The sequence below is a fragment of the Benincasa hispida genome, chromosome 5, assembly GCF_027475165.1.
Source record: "Benincasa hispida cultivar pf3 chromosome 5, pf3_genome.v1.1, whole genome shotgun sequence".
In the NCBI taxonomy this organism is placed as follows: Eukaryota; Viridiplantae; Streptophyta; class Magnoliopsida; order Cucurbitales; family Cucurbitaceae; genus Benincasa; species Benincasa hispida.
In genome coordinates, this window is record NC_143482.1 from 4,253,280 (window position 1) to 4,276,088 (window position 22,809).

At 36.2% G+C, this 22,809-nt stretch overlaps 2 protein-coding genes and 1 long non-coding RNA gene across 3 annotated transcripts; 2 read left to right on the forward strand and 1 right to left on the reverse strand.

Annotated features, from left to right (window-relative positions):
* Positions 1 to 946: 946 nt before the first annotated feature.
* LOC120078405 (uncharacterized) lies at positions 947 to 3,614 on the forward strand. Its single transcript, XR_016529668.1, has 3 exons — positions 947 to 1,430; positions 1,521 to 1,595; positions 3,422 to 3,614. It is a non-coding gene; the product is annotated as an uncharacterized LOC120078405 (long non-coding RNA).
* A 6,838-nt stretch (positions 3,615 to 10,452) lies between these two features.
* Positions 10,453 to 12,464, reverse strand: LOC120078030 (uncharacterized). Its single transcript, XM_090313975.1, has 5 exons — positions 12,355 to 12,464; positions 11,281 to 12,157; positions 11,038 to 11,121; positions 10,887 to 10,954; positions 10,453 to 10,741 (listed from the first exon to the last, which is right to left on the reverse strand). The coding sequence occupies exons 1-5, from the start codon at positions 12,462 to 12,464 to the stop codon at positions 10,453 to 10,455; spliced, it is 1,428 nt and encodes a 475-aa protein (XP_090170101.1).
* Positions 12,465 to 18,209: 5,745 nt separating this feature from the next.
* NOP10 (nucleolar RNA-binding Nop10p family protein) lies at positions 18,210 to 22,760 on the forward strand. The gene is made up of 4 exons (XM_039032340.2): positions 18,210 to 18,362; positions 18,494 to 18,565; positions 21,961 to 22,003; positions 22,444 to 22,760. Exons 2-4 carry the CDS (start codon positions 18,512 to 18,514, stop codon positions 22,539 to 22,541), a joined length of 195 nt encoding a protein of 64 aa, XP_038888268.1. The 5' UTR covers positions 18,210 to 18,362; positions 18,494 to 18,511; the 3' UTR covers positions 22,542 to 22,760.
* Positions 22,761 to 22,809: the final 49 nt, after the last annotated feature.

The window sequence follows — 22,809 nt, forward strand, 5'->3', positions numbered from 1 at the left end:
TCCTCTCCTACCAAATATAGTATATTGACGTAAACCAGAAGACTCAAAATAACTTACTCCGAACATCCTTACCAGACCCTACCCGACATACCCAACTCAACTCCACCTCCCACCTAGCAACCCGATGAGATGAAAAATAAATGATTACTATATTCTATCCCATCCATACAAAGCAAAAATGAATCATCCACCAATTGATCCCACCTCATCAATCAATTTGAGTACCTAATCTATCCTTCACTGCCAACCAGACACAAAAAGAATGCCTCAGAATATTACCCCCAGACCAAACCAGACGAGCCCAAGATACCCTAGGACGCCTAGGACGCAAACACTCCCAAGCACTAGCAATAGTGAAATGACCATTATAACTCGGAACCCAAATTCAACTATCCTCAACACTCACCCTCGGCACCACATCCTAAACCAGCCCCCATAATTCAAGAAGTTCCCAAGAAGCCGTAGGCCAATGCCAACAACCATCAACAAATAAGAAATCTGACAGTCTAGTCTCACGAAGGTTGTCAGCATTATGAATCACAAGCTTCTCATAATTCTCCAAGATAGACCCCCGTGGCAACCACGGATCCACCAAATAAAACATCTCTTCCCATTACCAATCTGCATCCTGATAAACGGTTTAAGCCTGTAACATCCCAAATTTTTGTTCGTAATGTAATTTCAGTATTTTGTAACATTCGAGAATATTTTTGGAATTTTGGAGATTTAATTGGATTACTTAGTTTTAATTACTGATAAAGGGATGTTTCAATTTAATTGTTTAATTAGATAAAATTGTGAAATTTGGACTTTTTATGTCACCCAAGTTTGATTTGAAATTAATTTTAGGAATTAATTTCATTTCAAAGGGGGTTAAATAAATTCTTTTTGAATTGTAAGTTGTTTGGGAAAAGGATTTAGTAACATAAAATAAAATAGAATAAAATAAAATAAATTATTTTGTTTTATTTTAATTTATTTATTCTTTCCCTCTCCCTCTCTCAATTGACACGTGTCAGACCCATTCTTCTTCACACTTCGTGCGAGCCCTAGCGTCTCCCTCGCCTCACCATCCGTCGACCCCCCAGGCGCTGTTGTTCGTCGTTGTCAGACCCACGTCATGTGTCTCCTAGTCGAAACCACTGCCTACCCAGCGCTGCTCCTCCGTGCTCCGCATGCTTTCCAGCAACTACAACAGCTGTTCCCTTCGCCTAGTCGTCCGCAACCGAGCCGTCGCGCCAGATCCGGTCGTCCAGAGTTTGCCCAGCCGCCTGCCTCCCTTGCGCCACACTAGACGTTGCCCCAGCCGCTTGCGTCACCTCCTTCAGTCTGTTCGTCACAGCCATCGGTTTAGGCCGAGCCTCGACGTCAGCTTCGAAGCTCGCTGCCGTTCACCGTCCCCAAGGGTTGTCGAAATCTCTGTGATTTTGGTGAGTTTTTCTCGAGTATTTCAAGATTTGGGGTTGTCAAATTTAGATTCTATCTAGTGAGGGCTATAATCTTGTTTTTTGGGATGTTAGATTGAAGGAATTTTAGAGCTTTGGAAGGTGCGAGATGCTGTCCAGTAAGTGTTGTGGTCATATGGCAATTTATTGGTAAGTTTTGGTGATTTTAACCCTTTGGGCTCTTTTGGATTAAGGGAGATTATTGAAAATTTAGTTATTAAACTTTGGTTTTGATTTATGATCAGATTGGATAAATAAATTGGACTTTGGGACTGACTTCAAACCAAACCATGATTTTGTTAAGTTAAATTAGGGACTTTTTTGTTTAATTGGTTAAATGGATTTAGACCCCAACGAACACGTTTAAAAGTTTGGGGATGCATGATTTTAGGCGATGGTTGCTAAATTAAATTTGGCAATGTTTGTTTTAGAATTGATTCAAGTTTTTCGAAGATTTTAAAGGAGAATAATTTTGTGGACTAATATTTTTTTTTACCAAATTTAAGGTAAGTAATCTTACCGCTGGAACTGCCCTAGTGCCAGACAATGATAATTATGATTTATTGAGGATTATTTTTCAGCATGATATTTATGTATGCCTTCATTGACTGAGGTTTGAAAGGACTAGAGCCAGGTATTGATAATTATGATTTACTGAGGATATATTAATGATTTGATATTTATGTATACCTTGCTGGCATGAGGGTTTAAAAGACTAGATGCGCATAGAGATGTTTGAATGCTTGCATGATTTGAGTATATTATTATTCTTGGAGATCCTATTGAATCTGAAGATTATGAGATGTATATGTATGTTATAGAGCTATGATGACAAAATCTATATGTGTGTTATACAACCATGTGATGAGATGTATATGTATGTTATAGAACCACGATGATGAGATATGTATATGTATGTTATGAGACTAGGATGATGAGATGTATATGCGTATTATAGAACCATGATGATAAGATGTATATGTATGTTATAGAACTATGATGATGAGATGTATATGTATGTTATGGGACTAGGATGACGGGATGTATATATGTGTTGTAGAACATGATGATGAGATGTATATGTATGTTATGGGACTAGGATGACGAGATGTATATGTGTGTTGTAGAACATGATGATGAGATGTATATGTATGTTATGGGACTAGGATGACGAGATGTATGTGTGTGTTGTAGAACCATGATGATGAGATGTATATGTATGTTATAGAACCATGTTATGATGCTTGTGATGTTGGGATCGTGATAGTGTCCTCACTAATTAGTTAGATGCCCACTAGAGGTTGTGCATCCTTCGGGATTCACTAGAGGTGGTGGCTTCCTTTGGGATCCACCAGAGATTGTGTTTCCTTCGGGATTCACTAGAGGTGTGGCTTTCCTTCGGGATTCACCAGAGGTTGTGTTTTCCTTTGGGATTCACCAGAGGTTGTGTTTTCCTTCGGGATTCACCAGAGGTTGTGTGTCCTTCGAGATTCACTAGAGGTGGTGCTTTCCTTCGGATTCACCAGAGGTTTGTGTGTTCTTCGGGATTCACTAGAGGTGGTGGTTTCCTTTGGGATCCACCAAAGGTTGTGTTTCCTTCGGGATTCATAGAGGTGGTGCTTTCCTTGGGGATTCACCAGAGGTTGTGTTTCCTTTGGGATTAACTAGAAGTAGTGCTTTCCTTCGAGATTCACTAGAGATTGTGTTTCCTTCGGGATTCACTAGAAGTGGTGTTTCCTTCGGGGTTCACTAGAGGTTGTGGGTCCTACGGGACTTACTAGAGATAGTGGGTATACTTAACTACAGTAGGATGAAATTCAGTTATTCATGTATGTATGTGTCCAATGAGGTCTAGGAGAGTGCTTATATTGCACCAGAGGTAGGCATCTAGAGGACATAGATGCCTAGCCATACCCCACTAGTGGGGTTTCTTACTAAGTATTTTATACTCACCCTTTCTCATGTTTATGTTTTAGGTAAAGGCAAGGACACTCTGGCGATGACAAGAGGAATCCATGAACGAGCCACTAGGGACCGGTTTTATGCTTTTGCTCATGATATTTAGATTTCTTTTCATGTTTTTCAACTTTCAGTTTTGATGTTTGAAACTTACTGTTAAGATTTGTTTTCAGACCTATTTATTATAATTTATGATTTATGAGTACCCTATCACTTGTTTTTAATAATTTAATTTAATGGAGGTCTTTTGAATTTACTTTATTTATTTAGCATTTATTTCACTATAAAAGGGTGTTGTTTTAAGTTTCATGCATGCTTGTGTTTAGTAATGACCTAGTTTGAGTCCTATGGGGTCGGGTCGTTACAATTAATATTAAAGCCCATGGTTTGGGTTTTGTAGTCTGACTTACTATGTAAGTCTAGATTGTCCCTATGGCTCATGAACAGATTTCTTGTCATCGCCAGGTATGTCCTATTAATTAAAAGTTTTATGATAGTTGTGCGTTAAAATATTTCTTTAGCTTAAATGCACAAGTTATGTTATGATGTTAGATCAGTGACTCAATAGAAGTTTTTATAAACAGAGTATTCAGGTATGGCGCTACAAAAAAAAATAATAAAATAAAATTATGAGGTCACTTGACACTAGTTTATCTCATAGAAATTATGTTAAAAACGAACAAGTATATATATCTCAGTTCAGAGATCTTAAAGGTTGATGGAACTATGTAGAGTTATGACAGTTTAGGAATAAAGGTATGTATATGTTTAAGCCCATGAATAAAATTGTCGAGGCAAGAATTCATCCAGGGCTAGTGTTACGTTTTGTGTTTGTTAGTGCAATTGGTGGTAGTATAAATACACAAGCCACGTACTCAAGTATAAAGTTAAAAATTGTTTTATGGATAAGAAGGAAAAGAAAAAGAGACTAGATTTATTCAAGGTTCTGAGATTAAACCAAACGTTTCGAGAGGAACTTTGGAAAGGATTAATAAGTCATAAGTACTTTCGTAATACTAGGAATTTGATGGAATAGGTAAAGTATATGTGATGATATGAAGAATTCTTTTGGAATATCTAGCTAAGTTGATGTTATTAAAGGAAGCCAAAATAGTTGGGCATGAGTTTGGACTTAAAGGGGATAAAAGCAAGGTGTTATTTGTTTGGGTTGAAGGATTATTTTAGAGCACCTAGATTATATCCATAGCCTTATTGTGATGAGGAGATCCAAGTTGCGCAAGTTTGAACAAACAAAAATCTTTTGGAGTTTAAAAGCATGACAATTGGCAAAGGAGAATTCTGCAAGATGGAAATTCCTAGTGAGAGAAATAAGACTTATGAAAGAGTTAAGTATGGTTCGGAGTCTTGATATGAGGGGTTACAAGGTATTTATTCTGGTGTAAAAGAAGAATACCTCATTATCATGTGGAACTTTAGGACAATATGTGTTGGATGGAAAGATAGCTTATGTAGGCGATCAGTATGGAACTTTGTTTTAACACAAGAATCTGTTACCGAAATAAAAAGTCGAGAAGGGATAAGCTAAAATGGATTTACTAGTAACAGTAGATGTTCGAGAACTATTGATATGGTATGTTGAGGCTTCATTAGTTAAGAAGTAAATCATTGAGGGCATTAATAAGATTTAAGGGATTTTGACTTTGTGTGCAAATTGGAAACATGAACTAGCAAGACAATTAATTTGATTGAAAAAGGAAATTAATCCAGCTTGAGATAGGCAAAAGTGGTATATGCACAAAAGTAAGTGAATTGGATCTCCCAATATCACCATTGGCACAAGGGATAGACTTGGTAATAAGGTTGAGTTGATAACAAGAAGTTGCTATAGGTGGGACTTGGGCAGTACAGGATAGTATGTTTTCTCTTGCATGGGCAATGAGTTAACTAGCTCTAGGAAGTACAAGTAATTCAAGATAGAACTTATGAATCAAGAAGGTTTTATTGTAAAAACTAACTTCAGGGATCAATTACGGTTATTATGAGGTTATGAAAATGTGTTATCAATTGATTGATACTTGAGCATCCAAGGACTTCAAAACTCATTTTCTGAGGGAATTCTAGACTTGTTAGCAACAATAGTTTTCGCTCTCAAGATCTGGAGACACTACTTATATGGAGAGAAGATACAACTTTTCACTAACCATAAGAGTTTAAAGTACTTCTTCACTCAGAAGGAGTTGAACATGAGACAAATAAGGTGGTTAGAGCTGGTGAAGGATTATGGTTGCGAAATTTTGTATCACCCAGGGAAGGCGAATGTAGTGGTAGATGCCCTGAGCAGAAAGGTAACCCATTCAGCAGCCTTCATTACCAGACAGACTCATTTGTGCAAGGATCTAGAGCGAACCGAGATTGCAGTGGCAGTGGAAAAAGTCAAGGCACAGTTAGCGCAGTTGTCAGTAAACCGAGTTTAAGGCAGAGAATTATTGATGTGCAGCTGAGTGAACCTTATCTGGTTGAGAGATTTCGTAAGGTGGGTCAGGCCAGGATGGTGAATTCTCTGTTTCAGCAAAAGGTGGTCTTCTCTATCAGGGACGTTCATGCGTGCTAGCGGATAGTGATATTAAGAATGAGTTGTTGTCAGAGGCTTACAGTTCCCTATCTTCAATTCATCCGGGTAGCACCAAGATGTATCAGGACTTGAAGCGTTATTACTAGTGGAATGACATGAAAAAAAGATAGTTGAGTTTGTCAGTAAGTGCCTGGTGTGCCAGCAAGTGAAAGCCTCGAGACAGAAGCTACAGGTTTGTTACAACCATTGAGTGTGCCAGAATGGAAGTGGGAGCACGTGTCTATGGGCTTCGTTGTGGGGTTGCCCCAGACTGTAAAGGGTTTCACTATGATTTGGGTTGTGGTAGACAAACTCATTAAATTAGTGTACTTCATACCTGGGAAGTCTACTTCTTCAATAAATAAGTGAGTGCATATATACTTGAGAGAGGTGGTGAGATTGCACGGAGTGCTTGTGTCCATTGTGTCAGAAAGATAACTTATTTTATGTCTAACTTCTACAAGAGTCTTCAAACAGCATTGGGAACTCTTCAAACAGCATTGGGAACTTGGTCGAACTTTAGTACAACTTTTCACCCATAGACCGATGGGGAGACAGAGCGTTTGAATCAGATATTGGAAGATATGTTGCATACTTGTGCCATAGAGTTTTCAGGAAGTTGGGATGCTCACCTGCATTTGATGGAATTTGCTTATAATAACAGCCACCAGTCTACTATTGGGATGTCGCCCTTTGAGGCCCTTTACGGGAAGAGTTGCAGGTCTCTTGTGTGTTAGGATGAGGTAGGAGAGAGGAAATTTCTAGGACATGCGTTAATGCAGACCACAAATTAGGCAATACAAAAGATCAGGGCTTGTATGCAAACAACTCAGAGTAGACAGAAAAGTTATGCCGATGTGAGACGTAAGGACCTAGAATTTGAGACTAGTGATAAAGTGTTCTTAAAGGTGGCACCTATGAAAGGTATTCTGAGGTTTGACAGGAAAGGGAAGCTGAGTCTAAGATTCATTGGGCCTTTCGAGGTCTTGGAGCGAATTGGCCCCGTAGCCTACTGATTGGCATTGCCTCCATCACTATCTTCAGTTCATAATGTCTTCCATGTTTCAATGCTGAGAAAGTATGTGACAGATCCGTCTCATGTAGTTGACTTTGAGCCTTATCAGTTGAATGACAACTTAAGCTACAAGGAGAAACCTGTAGAGGAAGATTGCATTTTGTGAAAGTCTTATGGCAGAATCTCTAGTTCGAGAAGGCTACCTGGGAGCGAGAGGATGAGATGAGAGCCTAGTACCCGGAGCCTTTTTAGGAATGAACTTTCGAGGACGAAAGTTCTTTAAGGAGGGAAGAATGTAACATTCCGAATTTTTGTTCGTAATGTAATTTCAGTATTTTGTAATATTTAAGAACATTTTTGGAATTTTAAAAATTTAATTGGAATACTGAGTTTCAACTACTGATAAAGGGATGTCTCAATTTAATTGTTTAATCAGAGAAAATTGTGAAATTTGGACTTTTTATGTCACCCAAGTTTAATTTGAAATTAATGTTAGAAATTAATTTCATTTTGAAGGGGGTTAATTAAATTCTTTTTGAATTGGAAGTTGTCGGGAAAAAGGATTTAGTAACATAAAATAGAATAAAATAAAATAAATTATTTTATTTTATTTTATTTTAATTTATTTATTCTTTCCCCCTCTCTCAGTTGACACGTGTGAAACCCCCCATTTTTCTTCCCACTTCGCGCGAGCCCTAGCGTCTCCTTCGCCTCGCCGTTCGTCGACCCCCCTAGTCGCTGTTGTTCTTCATCGTCAGATCCACGCCACGTGTCTCCCAGCCGAAACCACTGCCGCTCCTCCACGCGCCGCAGGCCGTCCACGAGCCATCCAGTGCCGCTACAGGAGTTGTTCCCTTCGCCTAGTCGTCCACAACTAAGCTGTCGCGCCAGATCCGGTCGTCTAGAGTTTGCTCAACCATATCCTAGCTGCCCACCTCCCTTGCGCCATATAGACGCCGTCCCAGTTGCATGCCTAACCTTCTTCAGTCTCTGTTCGTCGCAGCCATCAGTTTAGGTTGAGCCTCGATGTCAGCTTTGAAGCTCGTTCACAGTCCCCAACACAGAGGGTTGTCGAAATCTCTCTGATTTTGGTGAGTTTTCTTGAGTATTTCAAGATTTGGAGTTGTCAAATTCAGATTCTATCTAGTGAGGGTTGTAATCTTTTTTTTTTTTTTTTTGGATGTTAGATTAAAGGAATTTTGGAGCTTTGGAAGGTGCGAGGTGCTGTCCAGTAAGTGTTGTGGTCATATGGCAATTTATTGGTAAGTTTTGGTGATTTTAACCCTTTGAGCTCTTTTGGATTAAGGGAGATTGTTGAAAATTTAGTTATTAAACTTTGGTTTTGATTTATGATCATATTGGACAAATAAATTGGACTTTGGGACTAACTTCAAACCAAACCATGAGTTTGGTAAGTTAAATTGGGGACTTTTTTCTTTAATTGGTTAATTGGATTTAGACCCCAATGGACAAGTTTAAAAGTTTGGGGATGCATGATTTTAGGCCATTGTTGCTAAATTAAATTTGGCAATGTTTGTTTTAGGATTGATTCAAGTTTTTTGAAGATTTTAAAGGAGAATAATTTTGCGGACTAATATTTTTTTTACCAAGTTTGAGGTAAGTAATCTTACTATTGGAACTGCCCAAGTGCCAGACATTGATAATTATGATTTATTGAGGATTATTAGTTAGCATGATATTTATGTATGCCTTCTTCGACTGAGGTTTGAAAGGACTAGAGCTAGCTATTGATAATTATGATTTACTGAGGATATATTAATGGTTTGATGTTTATGTATGCCTTGTTGGCATGAGGGTTTAAAAGACTAGATGTGCATAGAGATGTTTGAATGCTAGTATGATTTGAGTATATTATTATTCTTGGAGATCCTGCTGAATCTGAGGATGATGAGATGTCTATGTATGTTACAGAGCTATGATGAAGAAATCTATATGTGTGTTATAGAAGCATGATGATGAGATGTATATGTATGTTATAGAACCATGATGATGAGATGTATATGTATATAATGGGACTAGGATGACGAGATGTATATGTGTGTTGTAGAACCATGATGATGAGATGTATATGTATGTTATAGAACCATATTATGATTCTTGTGATGTTGGGATCGTGATAGTGTCCTCACTGATTTGTTAGATGCCATTAGAGGTTGTGTGCCCTTCGGGATTCACTAGAGGTGGTGGTTTCCTTCGGGATCCACTAAAGGTTGTGTTTCTTTTGAGATTCACTAGAGGTGGTGCTTTCCTTCGGGATTCACCGGAGGTTGTGTGTCCTTCGAGATTCACTAGAGGTGGTGCTTTCCTTTGGGATTCACCATAAGTTATATGTCCTTTGGGATTCACTAGAGGTGGTGGTTTCCTTCGAAATCCACCAGAGGTTGTATTTCCTTCGGGATTTACTAGAGGTGGTGCTTTCCTTCGGGATTCACCAGAGGTTGTGTTTCCTTCGGGATTCACTAGAGGTTGTGTTTCCTTCGGGATTCACTAGAGGCGGTGTCTCCTTTGGAGTTCACCAGAGGTTGTGGGTCCTACGGGACTTACTAGAGATAATGGGTATACTTAACTACAGTAGGATGAAATTCAGTTATTCATGTATGTATGTGTCCCATGAGGACTAGAAGAGTGCTTACAATGCACCAGAAGTAGGCATCTAGAGGACATAGATGCCTAGCTTGATCCCAGTAGTGGGGTTACTTACTCAGTATTTTATACTCACCCTTTCTCATGTTTATGTTTTAGGCAAGGGCAGGGACGTGCTAGGGAATGGCAAGAGGAATCCATGAACGAGCAACTGGGGACCGGTTTTATGCTTATGCTCGTGATATTTAGATTTCTTTTCATGTTTTTCAACTTTCAGTTTTGATGTTTGGAACTTACTGTAAGATTTGTTTTCAAACCTATTTATTATCATTTATGATTTATGGGTACCCTATCATTTGTTTTTAATAATTGAATTTAATGGAGGTCTTTTGAATTTACTTTATTTATTTAGCATTTCTTTCACTATAAAAAAGTGTCGTTTTAAGTTTCATGCATGCTTGTATTTAGTAACGGCCTAACTTGAGTCCTAGGGGGTCGGGTCATTACAAAGCCTATCACGACATCATAAAATCACCCTCAAACACCATGACTGCCCCACCTCAGTATGAATCACCCACAACGATCGACCTTGAAGCACATACACCCTCAATCCATGCAACCCACAATGAACCAGACCGCACCAACAATAACCATAACAATTTCAAAATAGCCATCATATTCCTGGAAGTAGTGTGATGGATACCCAAACCTCCTTCAGATCTCGGGATAAACTCATCTCAAGCAACACACACACCCCTCTACCATCAACCCATCCTCTCCACAAGTAAGCCCATAAAATACGATCAACCTCATGACCAACAGAAACAGGTAGACACAAACACACTAGACCAATACACCTAGAAATTCTGCAACATCGACCTGACCAATTGCAGATGATCTGCAAAAGAAAGGGATCTCGCAGTCCAACTCCTTACGTGAGTAGTAATCTTCTGAATCAGAGGGGCATAATCCATAGCCTTCAACCTACCCGATAGCGAAAGAAGCCCAAGATAATGAACAGGAAAACATCCAAGTACAAACCCCATACTCCTAGCCAGATCACTCTCCACATCACAAGAAATACCAGCAACAAACATAGAGCTTTTACCAACATTAGCCACTAACCCAGATAACTCCACAAATTGACTAAGCACTCAATTCACAAAACTCAACGAACCATGATCAACTGCATAGAAAATCATGAGGTCATCAGCAAACGACAAGTGAGCCAACCTCACCTTATCACACCTATGATAAAATACAAAGGAGGGAGGAAGACTATTCAACATACGAGATAAGATCTCCATAACCATCATAAACAGAAACGAGGACAAAGGATCCCCTTGCCTTAACCCTTTCCTACCAGGAAAGTACCCCTCAAAAGATCCATTAAACATCATAGAGAAAAAAGGGGAAGTAACACAAGCACGAATCCGACTCACAAACTTCATATAAGTACCAATGGCCAAAAGAACACCAAACAAAAAGTCCCAATTATCGGAGTCATAGGCCTTCTGAAGATCCACCTTTGGTACAGAACGAGGTTTACCCCTATCAAACGAATACCCTCAAACAAGCTCTTGGCACAATAAAATGTTATCAGTTATACATCACCTCTACACAAATGCCGACTGATTCCTATTGATAAACCAAGGCGAACACACACAGAGTCTATCAGTAATCACCTTAGAGATACACTTATATACCACATTACAACAAGCAATAGGGTGAAAATCCTCCATACGATCATCACCAGGTCTTGTAGGGACTAGGGTAAGAGCTGTGGCATTTACCCCATAGGGAAGATAACACGTATCAAAGAAGTGGCGAACAACAAAGCAAAAATCCTCCCCCACCACACTCCAAGCAGATTTATAAAACTCCATAGGAAAACCATCCAAGCTAGAAGCTTTCCCCGATTTCATAGAGAACAGGACATTACACGCCTCCTCCCTAGTAACAAGTATGCACATGTCCCTAATACACTCATCAAGCCACTGAAACTGCACAATATCATCAATCTGGTTCGTAAGGTCTCTATACCCCAATTTCTGAGTCCCCAAACTCCCACTAAAGTATTTAACAGCCATATCTGCCACCCTGTTATGAGACGATTGACAAATCCCATCAGAATCATTCATTGAGAATAAACCATTCCTAACCAAGCACGCCCAAACAGACCGATGAAAAAACGACGTGTTTTGATCCCCCAACTTCAACCACCAAACACGAGACTTCTGATGAAAGGAGGCCTCCTCCAATCTCGTTAATCTCCAAAACTCCTTAGTTGCCACAACAACCTCACCAATCAAAATATTAGAAGATGGGTTACACTCCACAGCAGCCTGAGTAGACTCCATCCTACCTCTGGCCTCTCGTGTCAAACATCTCAAACCCTCAATTCCCTTACCAAAAGTAGTACGAAACACTGGTTTTAAGGCCTTCAAATTCCTCCTCAAACTCACCAAAGGGGACACTCCAGGATGAGTTGTCCAAACAGAGGCAACAACAACTAGAAAATCAGCGGAATCAGCCCAATGATTAAAATACCGAAACGTGGAACTATACGAGCAACATAACCATCAACGGTAACCAAAATGAGGCTATGATAAGAAATCCCCCATGGTTTCACTCTAAACCCAGTATCAGAAATCCCCCACGACTTCACCACAATCAACAGATCAAATCCACACAGTCAACACAGAGTCAAAGCGAATGCTGATATAGCAAACCTATCAACCAAAATGAAACACACAAACCAGCCAACCCTCATAGAACAAGAAGAGAAATTAACACGAACCAAAAGCCAACCACACACCTGAAAACGAAAATGGAGCGACCAGCCGAGAGAACTCAGGTTCCCTCGCATCCTAGTTCGAAGCCACAGAGAAGAAAGACGTGTGTGCCTCTCACGCACGCGCACCAAAATTAATTATATCACCTATAATTAATTCTCTCAATTAATTTGAACAATTCAAATTAATCCAAAAACCGATTCTCATTAAATCCTGTTTAGCTACCAAGGGGACCTCATGGACCTATAGCTTGAAGCTCCAATGGTACGTGAATAATTAATTAAACTCTTTAATTTAAATTATTCACCATTTGTTAACTGACAAGCACTCTATTAAAGACCGTCAGTTGCACTATTTGCACTACAAATATATTTATGTGTCCATTGGATATAACCAATCAACAGTACAACGACCCTTCACAAACTGCTTGTAAGTACAACTATGCCAAAATTATGTTTTACCCCTTTAGTTAAATCTAACTCTTTGAGTACCATTAATCCCTCTAATAAACAATAAATCATAGTTCAAATATGACTAAACCCCTCTCGGGCCAGAAGAGGGTGTGACGCCACATTGTTCAAGCCCCAGAATCAACCCTTAAGGGAGCAATTTATCTACTTACCGTGACGTTGGGGAAGGAATGGATTCCTTCTTGTGTAGTTGTGTTCCCAACTCTTAAATCAGACGAATCCCCAAAATAGTAGGCTTGTTGAGTCGGCGATCTGACCACTCTCACCTATACAAATCAAAAGATCGCCTTCATAGGCAGGAGTTCATAACTCACTCAGGATTCAGGTCATGTTACCTATGGTCATCCTGGTGAAATGTAAGTCTCTATTATGAACGACAGTTATTGACAATATTTTTGCATATAATGTTGCTCTTGATATTATATTTGAAAATGAGGATCTTGAACCAAAATCTGTTGAATAATGTCAACATAGAAAAGATTAACTTCAATGAAAAGAAACAATCGAGGCAGAATTAAACTCATTTTCAAAACGTCAGATTTTTAGACCAGTAGTTCGAACAACAGAAGGTGTCAAACCCGTGGGATACAAATACGATATTTGTGAGGAAAAGAAATAAAAATAATGAGGTCACAAAATATAAAGCAAGACTAGTTGCATAAGGTTTTTCACGAGATTTGATATTGATTATGAGGAGACGTATTTTTCGGTAGTGGATGCAATTACGTTAAGATATTTATTGGTCTGACCGTGTATAAAAGTCTGGACATGCATCTTATGGATGTAGCTACGGAATACTTATATGGATCTCTTGATAATGATATTTATATGAGAATCCTAGAAGGGTTAAGGTACATGAAACATATAAATCAAATTCCCAGGAATTGTATTCAATAAAGTTACAGAGATCGTTATATGGATTGAAACAATCAGGACGTATGTGGTATAATCACTTGAGTGGATATTTGTTGAAAAAAGGATATCAAAACAATCCAATATGTTCGTGGATTTTTATAAAGAAATCACAGTCAGAATTTGCTATCATAACTGTATATGTTAATGGTTTAAATATAACTGGAACTCCTGAAGAGCTTATAAAGGCAATTGAATATCTTAAGAAAAAATTTGGGATGAAAGATCTTAGAAAAACAAATTTTTGTCTTGGCTTGCAAATTGAGCATTTAGCATATGAGATATTTATTTATCAATCAACTTATACAGGAAATTTTTTTAAAAAAATTTATATAGACAAAGCACATTCATTGAACGTTCCAATGGAAGTTCGTTCACTAAATGTGAAGAAATATATATTTCGACATCGAGATAATAATGAAGAACTTCTTAGTCCTGAAGTGCCATATCTTAGTGCAATTGGTGCACTTATGTATCTTGCTAATAAAACAAGAACATATGTTGCATTATTAGTAAATTTATTAGCAAGATATAGTTCTTCTCCAACAAAAAGACATTGAAGCGAAATTAAGCATATACTCCATTATCTCCAAGAAACGATTGATGTGGGATTTTTTTATTCAAATAAATCAAATTTTGATCTAGTTGGTTATGCAGATTTTGGATATTTGTCTGATTCACACAAAGTTAGATCTCAAATAGGTTATCTGCTCACATGTGGAAGAACTGCTATATCATGGTGATCAGTAAAATATATCATAATGACTACTTCCTCAAGTCATGTTGAAGTTCTCGCAATTTACGAGGCAAGTCGAGAATGTATATGACTAAGATCAATGACTCAACATATTTGTGGGACATGTGGTTTGTCTTCGAGTAAAAATCTTCCAACGAAGTTATATGAAGACAACACAACATGTATGACCAAATAAAATGAGGATATATTAAAGGAGATAGAACGAAACATATTTCACTCAAGCTTTTCTACATTAATGATCTTGAAGAAAATGATGACATCATTGTATAACAAATTTGTTCGAAAGGAAACCTGACAGACTTATTTACAAAATCATTATAAACCATAACTTTTCAAAAATTGGTGCACAACATTGGAATGCAGTGACTCAAATATCTTAAATGATATTTTCATGAGGGGGAGCAAACATATTATTCTTTTTTAGGAATATAAATATATAAAATTTATATTTTTTCTTTACTAGGGCTTTTTTGCCATTGGTTTTTTCCTAGTAAGGTTTCAATGAGACATATTTCATATATATAATGGGCATTTAAGGGAGAGTATTATAAATATTATAATGTGTTAGATAGATGCCTAAGCTTAGTGTCAAAAGCCAAGTGTCCTCCTTCCATTACCATATGTGTTGGCCATATGTCATACAACAACCTATGTTTGGTGTTCAGGTATGCCACATCCTACTTGCCAAAATCCCTATAAATAAGTGGCTATTTGTGGATTTTAAAAACACGCATATATTAGAAAAAAATCCATGAATTTTGAAGAAAATGGAGAATCTTGAGAAAATTTCATATTTCATATTTTGTTATTTATTTATTTTAATATTATATTTTATTGGTATCCGTGTTCCCATTGTGCACCTCAATTTTACAACAAGAAATTATTTATTCTATTTTTTTTACAAATGTTTCTAAAATCAAACCAAAGTTTTAAAAACTAACTAGGATTTTGTTTAATAACCATTTGATGTTTGGTGTCTGATACTTGAAAATTGTGCTTATAGATATTTATACGTTTTATTGTTTCATTATCCATTTTTACCAATGTTCTAAAAAAAAATAAAGCTAAGTTTTAAAAGAAAAAATAAATAGGAAAATTGTTTTAAATAACAGAATTGTTGGAAATATTTTCAAATATAACAAAATGTCATAATTTATCTTTGATAGACACTAATTGATATATGATATCTATCAGTGTCTATTAGTGATAGGTTATAGTAGTTTATCATAGTCTAATAGTGTCATAGTGGCATTTTACAATAGTTGAAAATAACCCAAAGAAATATATTTTTTTTAAAAAAATAAACTAAAAAATCAAATATTTATTTAGAAAAGTTGAAAATCATAGTAGCAAAATTGAAAGAGAAAAAAGGAAAATAAAAAAGAAGTATTTAAAAATCCATTATTAAAAATTTGCCCAAAAATTCTACCATTTTTTTTAAAGAAAAAGATGAAAATGATGAAAATAACCAATTTAGCATACTTTTCAAGTATTTTAAAAAGTATATTTTTAGGTACTTAAAAAAGTAATTTTAAACGACCGCGATTTGAAAAAGTAAGTAAAAGCTAGGAAACCTCGTTTTCCTTTTTATGAAAAAAATTTCATAAACAAATGAAATAAAACGTAAAAATCCCAAAAATACCTATAGATGGATAAATTGAATTCAAGCCTAAAATAATAGAATATGTTGTACAAGGATAAAATAATTGCATATATAGAACAAAAAAATGGTAAAAGACTAAAAAGTTCATGCCTAGCCATTTTGCTCGCTTGTTCCCGATTTTCTCAAATTGAAAGTTATCACTGATCGCAGCTATCAGTGATAGCCATTGATAGCTGCTATCAATTGCTATTACTGATAGCTGCTATCAGTGGTAAGAAATATTAATACAATCTTGAAATATTAACTTTTAATTTGCTATCAATTATTAATGACTATCATTGATATACTTTCATCAATTGGAATCAATTTTGAAATATAAACAGTTAAGGCTATTAGTGACTATCGATTATAAACCTTTATAAGTAGTTATCAACATTGAAAGAAAACCAACAACTTTGAAAGATTGAGCTATACCAGTGATAGAAAACAATTAGTGGCGATCACTGATAGACTTTCATAAATGACTATCAAGTATCAACTTTGAAAAATTAACACAATAGCTATCACTAATAATCTTCTATCGTGACTATCACTGATATTAGCTATCAGTCATTGTCACTGATAGACTTTCATCAGTCTGAATCAAACTTGAAATATTAACACTTAAGGCTAGCAATGATAGACTTCTATAACTAGTTATGAACTTTCAAACACAATGTATAGATTTCACCTAACTTTTATCATCGATATCACTAATATCACTCATATCGTGGTTATCAATGATATCTTTTTTCACTGATAACATCACTGATAAGATGCTATAAATGATCTCACTAATATCATGCTATCAACGATTTCATTGATATCATTCTATCAACGATAGTTCTCCATCATCGATAATATACTATCAGTTGTAGCTTCTGTCACCATTAATGTACTATTAGTGGTAGCTTCTATCATTGATAACGTGCTATCAGTTTTAGCTTCCATCATCAATAATATGCTATCAGTAGTAGCTTCTATTAATGATAGTTACCACCTTATTGTCCCTTTCCTTGTCATTTTCAAACATTGGTATGGTCCCTTTTCTTTTCGATACCTTTCAAGGACACTTTCATAGAAATAGTGAACAACCAAACCAAACCCTTATTCTTTGTTTGATTTCTAAAAAAAAATATTACAGTACACAAATACACAAATATTTCAATTTGTACCCTTCATCGTGGGCCATCTACGCCATTTTTTCAAGTTTATTTATGATAGACATTATACTCTTAAAGTCCTATAAAAAGAAAAAAAAAACTATTAGCTTGTTTGACATCGTTCGCATTTCTCATTTTTTGAGAAATAAACTTATTTAATAACTATTCTCGTTTCTTATTTCAAACTTTTAAGAAATGTCTTATAAAAATGATGCAAATTTGTGGATTACTTTCAAATCTATTTTCATTTGCTATTTATATTTATTGTTTTGTTATAATAATCAACTTGATGATTGACTTGTTAGTGTTAAGTCATTTATGAATTGGGTACTATGAAGTATTGAGTACGAAACTCAGCCTCATAATTCTTATGAAAAAAAAGAAGAAGCAAAAACCGAATAACGAAACAAAATTTAAAAAGAAAAAAAGAAAGAGAAGAAAAAAAACTGGAAAAAGGAAAGAAAATTTAAAAAAGGAAGAAAAAAAACTAGAGAAAGGAAAGAAAATAAAAAAAGAAAGGGAAGAAGCAAAAATCGAAGAAAAGAAATAAAAAAAAAAAGAAAAGAAAGAAGAAAGTGTGCAACAAGACAAGACAAAAGAGAACGAAATTGCAAGTGCGACACTTGCATATTTGCAAATATGACTAGTCAACACTTCTAAATTTACAAATATTTTGAAAAAGTGATATATTTTTAGATTTTATTCTTATTTTACTATCTATTTCAATTATCCTTCCATTAGGTGATTCAAGTTGGGTTTGGGTCGAGAAATTCATGAACCAACTGATTTAGTGCGGTTTACCGATTTAGAAACTAAAATTTCGGTCCAACCAAACCGAACCGGGTTTAGTGTATATATAAAATTTTAGGTTTCCATTCTTCATTTGAGCACCCGCCCTTGGTCCCTCTCTCCCATCGCCCTCGCCGTTCGTCTAGTGCTGCACCACCGCCGGACGTCCTGCACCAACTTCTCCGTCCCGCCGCCGTTCGTCTTTTGCCGCACCTCTGTTCGTCTCTTGCCGCACCCCTGTTCGTCTCGTGAATCACTTCCTTCTCTGTTCTTTTCGTGTTTTATTGTTTGTTTAGCCTTTAATCTTGTTTGTGTTATCAATAGACAATAAATTTGCTTCGAACCAAAAAATCCCTAATTTTTTTCACAGGTTGAGTGTTTAACAACGATGTATCTTCAGTTTTACATCAACGACAATGGTGATAAAGTATACACCACGAAGGTTTGTCTTTCTTGTTCCTGCTTTTGCTCTGTGTAAAAGTTCATTGATATCACATTATTTGAGTATTGGGATTGAATTTTTTTTTTATCCTCAATGCATAAACTGAGTCTGCTGCGTCTTAGATAAGCAGTGCTATATGGATTCCCTGATTTTGAAGATAATGAAGAATTACTGAGTCAATGACCATAAGTTTTGGAGTCTGGATTAGTCCTATTTGAAGTAGGCTACCGTTATTAAGTGCGAGTAATTTGTGCAGTTACATGTTGCGTTCCCATTAAATGATTGATTAAATCTATAGTAAACTTTTGCTTAGAATGTCTCAATTTTACAAAAAGTTTGCGGTCAGGCTTTGAGCTTTGTTCCAAGAACTTCCAATCCTACCTTCTTTACTTTACTATGTCATCCATACCATGATGGTAGTTTAGAATTACGTTTGACGTCCCTTGACTATGAAGGAGGAGAAGTTTTAAGACTTTAGACGTCATTCTTTCTCTACTCACTTCCCCAAAACAAAACGTAACAATTCATAAAAGTTTAATCTCCAAAACTATTGAATTTTGGACAAGAGAAATGAACTTGTAATCATTCAATACTTTCATTTACAAAGTGGGAAAAATGCATAATTGGAGTAGTCAGATATAACACCAAGTCATTCATTCAGAGACGTCGATTAGCAATTGACCAAAACATTTGTTTACTTAAGTGTGAGGCCAATGGAATGCCAAACCACCAATAATTGCCTTCCCACTAGTTAGTTTCAAATATATCATACACCATCAACTCCAATTTTGGCTACTACAACAAATAAGCATACAATCCACAAAACAGAATGTGGCATATCCAGGTAGTCCCATCTAATTGAACTTTTCTTTTTTTGAATAAACATTTGAAACAAAGCATATAGTTTAAAATAACAAGTTTAATAGAAGCATTCATCTAATTAAACCAATCAATTAGAAGTAACAACACGAAAACGGAAACACTTTCAATTCAAAATGAATTGAAAACATTTCCAAAAATCTTTCAAAACAGTCACATACTTTCATTTAGCAAAACCATTAAAATATCCCAAACAATTTCAGTTGATTCTCAAGTCACATAAAACATGCTTTCAAACGTTCAAAACATACCCTCAACTCTTGTCAAATCACACTATTCAAAACATAACTTTATCAAAATTTATATTTTGGAGGGGATGTTGAAATTATTTATCCCGAAGCTACTCACAAAAGTTTCAGTCTCGAAAGTCCACTATTTCTACTTGAACTAAGCTCAATCTTTCAGGTACCTAAACATAACCGACGCTTCATGCTCAGAAACCAAATTCCAACTTAACGGTCTAAAACTTATCTAAAACTCACACAATCTCGTCTACCCAAATTTCTCACTCAAAAGAAATTTTCTGTGGTACACAATAGAAAACTACACCCTCCCAACCTCAGGCTAAAAACAGTAAAACTAAAGCTTTCCAAAACATATAAAATACCAAACAATTTTCCATTCTACAACAAACCTTCAAAGCTATCCTAAACTATGGGCAAACAAAACGGAAAAATTTATTCTTGATAAAACAAAATTCCTCAAGACTTCAACACAGAAGAAAATAAGATTTTCCAAGTTTTTAACACAAAATCAGATCTGAAAGTGTGATAAAACTGCTGTAAAAACATTAAAAACATACAATTTTTGAGTAGAAATCAAAACTATAAGTTACCCCTCATAGGAGCAATTCCGTGCAAAAAGGAGATTCCAAAAACACTCAAAACCGTCCCAAATTTAAAGAAAACAATGCTAGAAATTTCTGAAACAATTTCCCCATTATCATCAAACCTTGAATTCTTAAATAAAAGGACCTAACTGAAAACTTTGATGCCATAAACTTTGGTAAAACAATTGGTAAAACAAGAAAAAACCAAAAATTTTTTTCAGGGCAAAAGATTTTTCCAAACCTTTCATTCTAATTCATCAATAATAATGAAGACAGAAAAAATCAATGCCCCAAAACTTTAGTAGGCAAGAAAAGAAGAAAACACCAAAGTTAGGTCTTTAAGAGATCCTTATAAAGAATCTCAGTTAAATTCCATAAAGGATCAAATTCTTTTTCATTAAAAAAAAACTAGATACTAATTTCTTTGGAAGATTGGTTCCTCCATAAAACTTTTATTAGGGGGATAGTCCTATTATGTAAAAGTAGATCCTTGCGATCCATAACGTGAGCTGGAACCTTCTCATAAGTCAGATCTTCCTTTAGTTGCAATGGTGCATTGCACATAGGAAATATCCGCAATATGCCTTCAAAGCATGGAGACATGGAAAGTATTATGGATTCGATCGAAGGCATGCAGTAAGGCCAAGCGATACGCCACTACACCCACCCTTTACACAATCTCAAAAGGTCCAATAAACCCTAGGCTAAGCTTCCTTTACTTCCCAAACTTCAGTATTCCTTTTAACGACAAGACTTTCAAAAACACCATGTTTCCGACTTCAAAATTTAGTTCTTTTCTTTTGATATCATTGTAGCTTTTCTGCCGACTGTGAGCTGTCTCCATTCTTTGCTTAACTAAGCCGATTGTCTCAATAGCTTTCTACATTGACTTGGGTCCCATAATGAAACTCTGCTTACTTCAGTCCAATTGATCGACGACCTACACTTATGCCCTTAGAGTGCCTCAAAAGATGCCATTCCAATAGTTTCTTGATAGCTGTTATTATAACAAAACTCTATTAAAGATGCAAATGTTACTCCCAGCTTCCCTGGAAGTCCAAAGCACAAGCTCAAAGCATATCCTCTACTATTTTAATTGCCCTTTCCATTTGACCGTCTGTTGGGGGGTGGACCAAGGTACTGAAATCAAGTGTCGTGCCTAAAGTCCTGTGCACACTTTTGTTTAAATGTAAATTTTGGATCTCAAGTCTGATACTATAGAACACATTTTAGAGTTGGTAGAAATTTTTCATTTCATCTTTGGTAGAATGGTATATTTGCGAAAGCAAACCATTGTGCCAATAAAATACAAATGAAAGAATCCCTGCAAACACGTTTCATCTGGCTTGATAAAACCGAGTATCAACTACTTATGTATTGGGGCCCTCTGCATTATTGTATTTATCCATCTCATTTCGTTGTCCATCTTCTTTTCTTCTCTTCTGCATTTGAACTTTTTCGGTTGTAATTGTTCCCTCTAATTTTGGTGTACTTCCATATTGTACTCTATGGATTATTTCATTCATGAATGAAAATTTTCTTCTCTCAAAAAAAGATAAAACCGAGTATCAAGAAAACAAACTAGCTCGATAAACCATTGCTTATTGCCCCTGCACTTTTTGTACCTTTTTTTGTGCTGACAATTTTATGCTAACTTATCTGGTTTGCATTTTTCTCTCTTGTACAGAAGGAAACACCTCTAGGTTTGGCCACACAATCTGCTCATCCAGGTAAAATTCTTTGCCTTATTTGGCTAGTTGAGTGCCATCTCGTTTCACTGACTTGCATAATTAGCAATATCAGTGATTCTGGTAGGGAGAAAGACCTGCTGTAATATTTCTGTTTTTGTTGTGTCTTGAAATAATATGCATGGTCTATTTCAGTTGTGATTTTCATTGTGGCCGAGGCTACTGTGAAAATTGGAATCATATATTATTAAGAATGGATATGCACTGTTCATGTACATGATGCAGACATGTATCATCGGTTGACATGTAGAAGTGGATAATACCATTGCTTGCCGTTGTCCATAGAGATGCCATCGTTTGTTATCTATATTGAGTGAATTAATTCAGATACTACTCGCTAGGCTATCCCTTCAATGTGGGGGTCATGGTTTTTTAACAGTTTCGGGCCCCTGATAGCCTGTTCTACATTTTTCTGACTGCAGCTCGTTTCTCCCCCGATGACAAATACTCGAGGCAGAGAGTTCTTCTTAAGAAGCGATTTGGCTTGCTACCTACACAGCAGCCACCTCCAAAGTACTGAACTTGTCAACGCATTCTGAAATCAACTCTATGGCACTACTCAAGTGTTTGTTTCCCAATTCCCCACCTATAGAGTAGATAGTGACTCGGTTAAACTTTGATAGATAGTTTTGCCTTTTTCTCTATGGCTTGTAATGGAGCTGTAAAGCACAATTCACTGTTGAACCTTTCTTTAAGCTTGTCATCTGCTTTATAAGTAATGAACTTTATTTTACTGAAAGCAAACTTATCTACTTTGAAGATCTGGTTTTAATGCAAGATAATGGGCC